Here is a 10,493-nt window from a genome sequence, read left to right on the forward strand (position 1 = left end):
TTCCTTATCAATATATCAATATTTATAATAAATAAATAAATAATTATTTAACATTTAATATGTTCATATTTGATATATTTATAAATTTTTTTATTATTTTTATATGTTATATATTTGCCTTCATTATTTAAATTTTTTGAATTTGTCATTGGATATTATAGATCACACCATTCTAATATGAACATAACAACCTTTGTGACAGGTATTTGATATGGTTTTTTTATTTTTTCAGAAAAAGACAAACTTTTATAAAAGATATAAACATAAAAATTTGATTTTTTTTCTATAAAAAAAATACAAAACAGAAAATATATACACATAAAATAAAAAATGGTGCAAACATAAGAAAAATTCAAAAAGTATCATCTTCGAGCAACTTATAGTTATTGAAAATCACTACACACATCTCCAAAAGAGCGATAAGTGTTTAGTCAGTAATCTTTGCATTACAATGTGTGTATTAAAAGACAGTCTAACAATTTTGAGTTTCAATTTTGAGTTTTTGTTTTTTCATCCTCCCTGCGCACTCACATGCACAACACACCCCACTAAGTCACAAGCATAGTTGTAAAGGTAATGACTCATTTTTTAGTACGTTACAATCATATTAAAAATAAGGCATTATTAATTTATTTTTATTAATTATTTAATATTAAACCTCTACATGTTAATTTATCGATAGCTTTTAAAAAAGACGAATTTTATTTTATTTTATTTTATACTTCAAATTCAAATATATCAAATAAACATATACTCACATGATTACTATTAATATATAATAATTATTTATGCGAAACTCAAATACAAAATTCCCCTTTTATAAAAATATAACACTTTAAAACATCAAGAATGAAGAGAAATAAATTCAGAAGTAACTAATCAAACAAGTCTTTTATTCGTCGGTAGCTCTCTGATTAGTCGTCCTGTCCGTACCTCTAAAAAGGTTTTTGAAAATTTTAGGATAATAACAAACCACAAGTTCTCAATAGAGGACGAGAATGCAACAAAAGTAAAGAATAAAGTGCAAATAGTGAATTTAGTTCAATAATATTTACTTTCATTAATTCCATAAAAACTCTTTCTAGTTAAAAGCAATCTCCACTATAAAAGCAAAATGCATACACAAGCAAATCAAATAATACAGATAAACAACAATGCACACATCAATCAAACAGCAAAATAATGTCGATAAAGCAAAACAGTACAAGCACATTCAAGTAAGTCATTCAAATGCATATGATGAATGTCTAGCCCTAGTGCAGGTGATAAGCTCATCTCTTGGTTTTTACCCGCTCCCGACATAACCCAGCAATCTTTCTCTGAGTTTGGCTTTCCAGTTAGCATAACCTCTATAAGTAACTTCTGTCTTACAAGTGTGACTCTCTTGAGACAATATACGCAAACATAACCTCTGTAAGCAACCACTGCCTTACAAGTGCGGCTCTTCTTAGCTGATGAATGTACTGATAACCTTTGTAAGAATACCACCTTACAGGTGCGATCCTCAATGGCCGATGTATACTGGAAAGCAACTTTCTCAGTGGAATTACCACCGTATCTCAACTTGTTTTCAACAGGTAATGTAAAACCTGGCTAATTAATGAATAATTAACTCATAAATTAAAATTTATTCTAGAAAATTAAAAATGTGATTTTTATGGTTTAATGTGATAGAGAAAATTAAAACAAGAATTTTGACACTAATTTTAAAAAATTCAGCCCAAAATTGGACCGATCAGACCGAACCAGACGAACCAGACCTGTAATGGGCCCAAGGCCCAACCTAACTCAGCCTAAACACTCTTAAGATAGCTCTGTTTCCTCCCACCTTTAGCAAAACACGCTGAAGCACTTTGGAGAAGGGAAGAACACTTCCAAAAAAACACAAACCCTTGCCTTTGATTCAAATCCTTGTAACTTTTAATCTGGAACTCTGATTGCCGCACCGTTGGTGGCCATGTGACCGCGGTGTCGATCTCTACAAAGCCCACAACATTATTAAAAAGGTAAGCCACAAATCTCTTCCAGTTTTCCCAGCCCTTGATTTCAAAAATCTTGAGTAAAAGTGTTGAGATTTTGAGCTCTTTGATGTTATAGGATCCAATTAACTTGAGAAAAATGCTTAATCTTGCCTCTTTGGTCCGTGGGTACGGTAAAATTCTCAACCCTTGTGAAATTCTTGATTTATTATGTATGGGTATTAAGTTATTATGTTTTAATGTGATATTATGGATTAGGTAGTATATATATTATATTAGAGCTTGATTGAGGATTTGGAAAGCTTGGAAGTGGAGCTATATGCTGAAAAATCTATTGGTGAGGTGTTGAGGACTTGGAAGCTTGAGGATAAATGAATTGGGAGTGTTCTGAGTTTGATCGGGGAATTGGCCAAGGTATGGTTTCGGTTTCTCGTATCTAAAATGTAATGTATTGTGAAAACTTTGGCTAGAGACCCTAGGATAGGAATTGAATTGTTGATGTTGTTGATTGGTTGTGGTGGATTATATTATTATGTATGTGGTTAGTGATTATTGGAGAACATGATGGAATCTGTATGTATGACATGTGTGCCTTGGGTATATGCTTGATGGTTAGTAAGATATTAAATTGTCATAAAAAATTGATGATGTATTTGGTATGTTGTTAAACTTGAAATATTGAGTTTGAGATTGATTAAAGTGAATAAATTTAGTAGGTTGTGGATTGTATTAGGAAGTTGGTATATGGTTGATGCTGAGTTGGTAAAGTTGGGTTGGATTTAAAGGGGTTTGGAAATTGTAAGTTTTGAAAATTGAGGTTTGTTAAGTTTTGTAAAAATTGTGATTTTGGTCCAATTTTGGCGGAATATAACTTGGTCTCTGACCTCTGATTTATTTCAAACTTATTTATAAAGAAAGTTTGGTCCGAGATGTTTACGCCGTTCAAAGAACGGAGGAAAATGTTTTAAAATGAGGAAGTTATGCTCGATCAAAGTTTGGTGGACAAAGTTGAAAATTCTGGACTTAGCAGCGTTTTGACTGATCTGTATTGCATGTGTATGCGAACCCCTCCAAACACGGATGGGCATTTCTGTTTGGCATGTATGCATACGCGGATGAGGCAATGCGTACACATCATGGGCAAAAAGAGACCTTTGCGTACGCGAGCATGGGGCTTCATACGCGGACGGTTGGTTCTGTCCAGCGTACATGTATACGCGGACGAGGAAATGCGTACGCAAGGAAGCAAAAACGCACACCCACGCGTATGCGTGACCCCTGTTTTTAGCAAAAATGAGTTTTGTGTTTTAACACCTAATTTCAAACCTCTAAGCCTCTATTTTTATTCTTTTAGCCCTAAATTCCAATAGTATGCCTAGTAATGAGAATAAGCTAGGAAAGGTGGTAACTTGTGGATGAAGTAAGGGGTGAATTAATGATGAATCATGATTAATGATGATTATATGGATTGTAGATGATGATGGTGGAAGTGCTGTTTATGTTATAAGCCAAATGGCTATTTATAATAATAAATTATGGCTGGTTATGGATTATGTTATGCGCCGGATGACTGTGCTAAATATTGAATCATTGTTGAGTATGTATATGTATATGATTATTGATTGATAATGTGATTTGATGCACTTTCAAATATTTGAGATACGAGTTTTCCTGGGTGAAAGCAGTGGTTAGCCACCACGTGCTCCAGGTTAAGACTCGATACTCTACTGACCCTATGTCGTAAGTGTGGCCGGACACTGGGAAAGTTCCAGATGAGCTTGCCCCCGTGGATAAACACCAGTGTGGGTGTTATATGATTATGATTATGATTGGGAATTACTCGAGTTGGGAATGCACGACAGAGGGACAGTCTAATGATTAGCTACCAGGACTTGTCGGGTTGCCTTTATAACCGACAGATGAGACTCATCAGCCACTATAACAGGCATGCATCATATGCATCTATATGTTTGTTTGGTGTGTTTGGTTTAGAATGCCTTGTTGATTGCATAACTATTTGCTACTTGTTTACCTGCTATATATGCTTTTTACCTGTGATTTCCTTGTATGTAATAAAGGTGTTTGTAACAACTGATTTCGATACCGGTTGGGAGGTTCGGAGGAGTTGGATTGGAGAGTTTTAGATAGACCGAAGACCCTTATCTAGTTGCCTATTTCATTTTCATGGTTTAGTTATGTTTATAAGCTTTAATTATATATCGGAAGTTCTAGGATTGCCTTCGGCTTTCCCAAGACATTATATGTTAGATATGTGGGCACTGTTACCATGCTGAGAACCTCCGGTTCTCACCCCATGTGGATTTTGTGGTTTAAAGATGCATGATGTGAGGCTCCTCGTTGAGGCATGTAGTAGCATGAATCCCCATACTTTCGTACTGTTGTACCAGCAAGTGCACTGGGTCGTCCAAGTAATACCTGAGCGAGTCAAGGTCAATCCCACGGAGATTGTGGTTTGAAGCAAGTTATGGTTATCTTGCAGGTTTTAGTCAGGCAGATCAGAAGGTTGTTGATTTTATGTCATATATTGAGCTTGTAAGAGTGATGTGTGAAAGGAATACTGTTTTGAGGGTTACCTGAAACTGTAGGTCGATCTCGGTCGAGATCTCCTGTGCTAGTTGGAGATGACGTGTCCAGCGTGTAGGTGGTGACCGGAACTGCCGCGTCCGATTTGTTGGACTATGAATGCTGCTGATCCTTTGTCACCGGAGGGTGGTGGTACCTGCAAGGGACTCCGATCCTTAAGTTAGCAAGGGTATTAAATAGGTGTTTAGTAGAATCAGAGTATGAGTTATACCTGGGTGCTCCAGTGTATTTATAATAGTGTAGAGCGACCTTCTTAGATAAGATAAGTTAGTTATCTTATCTTATCTTTATCTTTCGAGTGAGGTCATCTTATCTTCAAGGGAACCGCCCTTCTCATAGGAGATCTCGACCGAGATCGACCTACAGTTTCAGGTAACCCTTGAAACATTGGCGCCGTTGCCGGGGAACCTGGAAGTCATTCCATCATCACGACGGACGACCATGACAACGACCACAATTCAGATCTAGAGGATAGAACGCCGCACAAAAATGCGGACACTACACCAAAGGATACTCCTCAATTTAACAACAAAAAGAATTCTCCAAACATGGGAGCCATGGAGGCGCTTCAAGACCGTTTAAAACAACTTGAAGAAGAAGCCCTATGCCAATGAGAGGCTGAAAAAGACCTACAAAAGAAAATAAGGCGACGCCGGAAATTGGAGGACAAACTCCTAAAACTCGAAGCCAATCTCAAGACCAAAGCTAACCGATCCCCTCATAAGGATAGCTCCCGCAAGGAACAAGATCCATTCACCAAGGAGATCATGAAGACCAAAATTCCAAAAGACTTTAAACTCCCGGACATGATTTTGTACGACGGCATTACAGATCCCGGACATCATCTCAGCAATTTCAGAAGTAGAATGTACCTCACCGATGCCTCAGATGCAGTTCATTGCAAAGCCTTTCCGACTACTTTAACAAAGACGGCAATTAGATGGTTCGACAACCTACCTCCTAAGTCTATCTCGAGTTTTGACGACTTGGCCAAGAAGTTTTTGGCCAGATTCTCCATCCAAAAAGACAAGGTTAAGCACGCCCCAAGTCTATTAGGAATCAAGCAAGGAGAACGGAAAAGTCTTTGTAACTACATGGAAAGATTCAACAAAATGTGCCTGAACATACAGAGCCTACCAACAGAGGCCGCCATTATGGGCCTCATCAATGGCTTGCGAGAGGGACCTTTTAGCCAATCTATATCAAAAAAACACCCCACATCTCTGAACAAAGTGCAAGAACGAGAAGAGAATTACATCAACATGGAGAAAAACTCTCGACTAGGAGAGACCTCAAAATTCGGATTCACCTCCCGGGATAAGGACAAAGAGTCAAAAAATAAAGAAGATCGACATGGGGAAAAAATTAAAAATACCATAATTACACCTCTCTTCGGGTGTCCCTTGTGGATGTCTACAGAGAGGTTTGCCACACTGAAAAAATACCCCCAGCTCGACCACTCAAAGGCAAAAAAGGAAGAGGAAATCGGGCCGAATATTATGAATATCATTGAATCCGTGGGCATTCCACCAACGAATGTTTTGACTTAAAAAATGTCATAGAAAAGCTAGTAAGAGAGGGGAAGCTAGATCGATATCTGGCCACCCGGGACGATGAGCAAAGAAAAAGAAGAAGGGAAGAAGATGTCGGACGAACCGAGCGGCCACCTCGCACACCAGAAAGACACGTCCACATGATACACGGTGGATTTGCGGGAGGAGGAGTCTCCAAATCATCTCGCAAAAGATATCTTAAAGAATTATGTCATGTCGAAGGGAAGGAGGAAGCACCCGACATCCCCGCAATTACTTTCACCAAAGAAGACGCATCCAGTATCATCTCGGGACATGTCGATCTCATGGTCATCACTATTATATTGGCAAACACAAATCTCCACCGCAGCACGTTCCCCAGATTTCGTGAAAAAGATTAATTTTACCTATAAACCAAGGGTCCACAGAAACTAAACCATTAATGTCCTTTATAAAACAATATTTGTGTTAGAAAACCAACGAATCAAACATTTTGAAATCAGCATGTGGCAATAAGAAAGGGAATTGTACCTTATGATGAGTACTCTTTCCAAAAAGTTTTGGCATCTGAAATATTTTGAAAGTTTTAAAATAAACTTCCACTCAGTAACCATAGAACTCTAAGCAAAGACGAATTATAATGCCAAAAGGAAATCAAGTGCAAGGGTGAATTGATCTTCATATTTACTATATGAACCCTATTTAGGTTTCAGTTGTGTTTAACAGACCAGTACCATGAACTATGCTTCTCCTTTCCTCATTGCCAATACAATAACTAAAGGCTGATGAAATGCTTTTTTAATTATTTTATTGTAACCAATCACATCCTCTCTTTTGTTAGTCACCTTGCTCCACCGTAATATTTTTCTTTAGCAACTTAATTCTCCAACAACCACTATGGTTTGCCACCAAAATCACCAGCGTTTAAAGGATTGTATCACTACGACAGACATTTTTATTTTGAGAGATAGAGAACTCTGCTTGGCACATTGACACAAACGAGTAGTATTATATCTTTAGAGTTCAGAAAAATTACTAGTGACTCCTTCGAGTAGTAGTTAATTTGAGGTAAAGCCAGTACAGTTGTTGCAAACCAATTTGTAACCTTGTCCACAATAAGCTCTCCATCAAACCTATGTGGGAAGAAATCATGTAACATGTATGTAATAATGTGTAACCACCGATGTTAAATATATCTGCTGACAATTGAGCGGTAAAGGATTTATAAAATTGCAGTTGCCACTATTGTCAAATACAGGTCTTAAAGTAAAACTCACCTACTAAAACATTTTACATCACGGCATCCGGGAGGAATAGCAAGAAGATATGGAATTCCTGAATAGTTCAATATGTCAAGATAAGCCAGACATGATCCTTCTCTCAATTCAAAACTAGAACTTTGACTGTATTCAGCACATACCATTTATGAAGTAAGGTTTTTCTGTTGATCTTTTATCAGCTAGGTAGACAGCCAATTGCACCTCACCAAGTTCCACCATACCAGTATTTGCAAACGGATGCAATAGAGAAGCTAAATGCAAAGGAATTAGTCAGAATCATCTCATCCATATAGTAGTGAGCGATATAATGGTAAGAGTCCTAAATCACTTAAAGATGATAGCATTTATAAGTATTTGGACAACCCTCTACATGCAGCAGCAAGCTTTTGAGATTGAGTTAAGCTCAATTAATTGAGTTAATGTTGGCATATCTCTTTAAGAAAGGAAAATCTTCTTCCCAAGAAAAAAGGAAGAAAAATGGATTAGTACCCTGCCATCATTTTGGATGAAGAAGCCCTCCACAAAAAGGGAGAAACGGAAAACGCACAATCACTCAATACAAAAATATCCTTTCATTATGAAACAAACATGTAGTTTCTGATAATAATAATAATAACAATAACAAACAAACAGGAGTTCATCATCAATAAACATACCAATTTTATTCCAGGATTCTGAAAATTGAGCACAGCATAACAATAACAATAACAATAATATATATATNGTGTTACACAAGTAACTTATGAATTTTATAAAATATTCGAGATAAAATAACAATTTAGGATTCAAATATAATACTGTAAAAATTACTTTCGAAACACATAAAATTCCATTTATCAACATATCATTGAATTCGAATAATTATTTCTAATTCAAATTATAAAATGAATATATTAATGACATTTTATAAAATATAATTTAAATTCAAAATATCAATTACCTAAATTAAATCATATAATTGTTTATTATTTTTCTCATTACCTAAACTTTAATTTCAATTATACTAAATAACCGATTATAATAAAATTATACCACAATATTAATTATCTTAATTCCAAATATTCATAAAACTAACTTAATTATTCTTACCGGATTAGTTTCTAAAAAATAAAGAGTTTAAATTAAAAAAAATAAATTATAACCGATTCATAATAGAAATTAGTTAAATTAAATTATATAATTCTTTCTTATTTTTCAATTATTGAAATTATGCATATATTAAATTATAATAAAATTACATTAGAATTTTGATTAATTTAAAATCAACTTATCTCCTAATCTATTTAATTACTTTTAGTAGAATAATTTCTAAAATTATAAAATTCAAACCTAATAAGATAAAATCATAATTTATTCATATTTAAATTTTAAAAATACGGGATGTTACCGTAAAAATTGGATCAAAACGGCTAATTTAACCGAAAAAATGGTGAATCGAACTTTCATTCGGTCTGCTCTAGTTCCAGAACCGTTTAGGGATGAAAATCGATAAAAATTGGTCAAAATTGAAAAAGCTTATCCAACCAAACCGCTTGAGAGAAAATTTTAAAATTGATCAAGATGTGGTTTGAACCCAAATTCTTTTTATGACTATATATTTTCTTGCCTTATTACTAAGTTATGTTATTTCTTGTTACTTTTTATATTAATTATTAATTATATAGTAAAACGTATAATAATTTTTTAGATATTATTTTAAATTTTTATATTTGTTATTTATGTGATCGGTTTTACTAAAAAACCTATAACTCATTAATTGAACCAATAAACTAATAATTTAACAGTTTCAATCATAGATTCCGTCACAATAACTATAGTCTAAAGTCCACTCTACTTCTCATTCAATTCCTTCTCTTGAAACTTATTCTTCATTTTTAATTTTTTTTATTTTCTTCTCCTGTCTATTTGCAGCGCACAATGATATATTAATGATGAGTACGTAGTATGGCAACCACATTGGAAAGGATAGAAGTGCGTTTGAACTTCTTGAAAGTTTTACTTTTATGTTTGGCAATTTTTGTTTTTCTAAATGCAGAAATGATTCTGCCTTTGAACGCACCTTCAGTAAAAGCTAAAATTTGTAGCTTCTGCGTTCCACGTTCATGGTTGGTGATCACCCTTGGAAAATTAGATGAAAAATTTATTTATTTTTTACCAACCATACCCTCCATTTTCTTCTATAAAAAGGATTAGTTTTTTATAGTTCTTCCTGGTTCTTCATAATTATTAGTTACAACTTTTTCTTTTATCAAAATAGTTCAAATTTGTTTCAATTACCAGCAAAGTGAATATTTTAATTTTTATTATATTTAATACTCATTTTTATATTTTAATTTTTATATTTTTATTGTATTTTTTATTTATATTTTTTATTATATTTTTTATTCATATGATAAATATTTTTATATTATTTGTGTAGTGCTCTTTTATTCATATGACAAATGTAGTTAACTTTTTTTTATGATATTTTTATTATTTTTTGTTCATATAAATTCTTTTTTTCTATCTTTTCCTTGCATTATATTTATGTTGTGTATGAAATTTTTTATTTTTTTATTTGATTTTATTGTAATTTTTTGTTCATATGATATATGTTGTTGGTTTTATGAAATTTTTATTATTTTTTATCATTTTTTTCTATTCTTTGATGTACTCTATTTTTATTTTGTATTAATTTTATCTATTTATTCTGACTTTGTAATTATTGTATTATTTTATTTATATAATAAATATTTTTTATATTATTTTTGTTAGTTTTCTAATTTTGCATGTATATAAAAAAAATTATTTAGATGAATGTCTCTTTTAATAATTTTTCATCTAAAAGTGATTTTGAGTAGTATAATCCAAACAATATTTATTTTACTATAATCAAATTTGATATAAAAATTGTCAAACATAAATCACGTTAACCCAAACTTACTTTTTATCAAAATCAATTTTACAAAATCAATTTTGTGCAAACTCCCGTTTGCAAACTGAAATCCAAACACACACATAAATATTCTTCTTCTTCCAACTTCAACTATCACCGTTCATTCCATAAACTTTTATAAACCGAACCAAAGAAAGTGATGAGTAGTGATCCTCAAAAAGAT

General features: G+C 33.4%; 1 protein-coding gene across 1 annotated transcript; it reads right to left on the minus strand.

The window, feature by feature from the left end:
* Positions 1 to 6,497: 6,497 nt before the first annotated feature.
* Positions 6,498 to 8,083, minus strand: LOC127743980 (uncharacterized). Its single transcript, XM_052256253.1, has 4 exons — positions 8,052 to 8,083; positions 7,536 to 7,646; positions 7,393 to 7,450; positions 6,498 to 7,248 (listed from the first exon to the last, which is right to left on the minus strand). Exons 2-4 carry the CDS (start codon positions 7,612 to 7,614, stop codon positions 7,071 to 7,073), a joined length of 315 nt encoding a protein of 104 aa, XP_052112213.1. The 5' UTR covers positions 7,615 to 7,646; positions 8,052 to 8,083; the 3' UTR covers positions 6,498 to 7,070.
* Between the last annotated feature and the right edge of the window lie 2,410 nt (positions 8,084 to 10,493).

This window comes from Arachis duranensis, chromosome 2, assembly GCF_000817695.3.
Source record: "Arachis duranensis cultivar V14167 chromosome 2, aradu.V14167.gnm2.J7QH, whole genome shotgun sequence".
Lineage (NCBI taxonomy): Eukaryota > Viridiplantae > Streptophyta > Magnoliopsida > Fabales > Fabaceae > Arachis > Arachis duranensis.

Excerpts from the sequence above, each read along its gene's own strand:
- LOC127743980 (XM_052256253.1), bottom strand. The coding sequence starts at position 7,614 with ATGGTGGAACTTGGTGAGGTGCAATTGGCTGTCTACCTAGCTGATAAA. Across the intron at positions 7,451-7,535 it reads AAAACCTTACTTCATAAATG|GAATTCCATATCTTCTTGCT; the intron begins GTATGTGCTGAA and ends TGAACTATTCAG. Across the intron at positions 7,249-7,392 it reads GATGTAAAATGTTTTAGTAG|GTTTGATGGAGAGCTTATTG; the intron begins GTGAGTTTTACT and ends CTTCCCACATAG.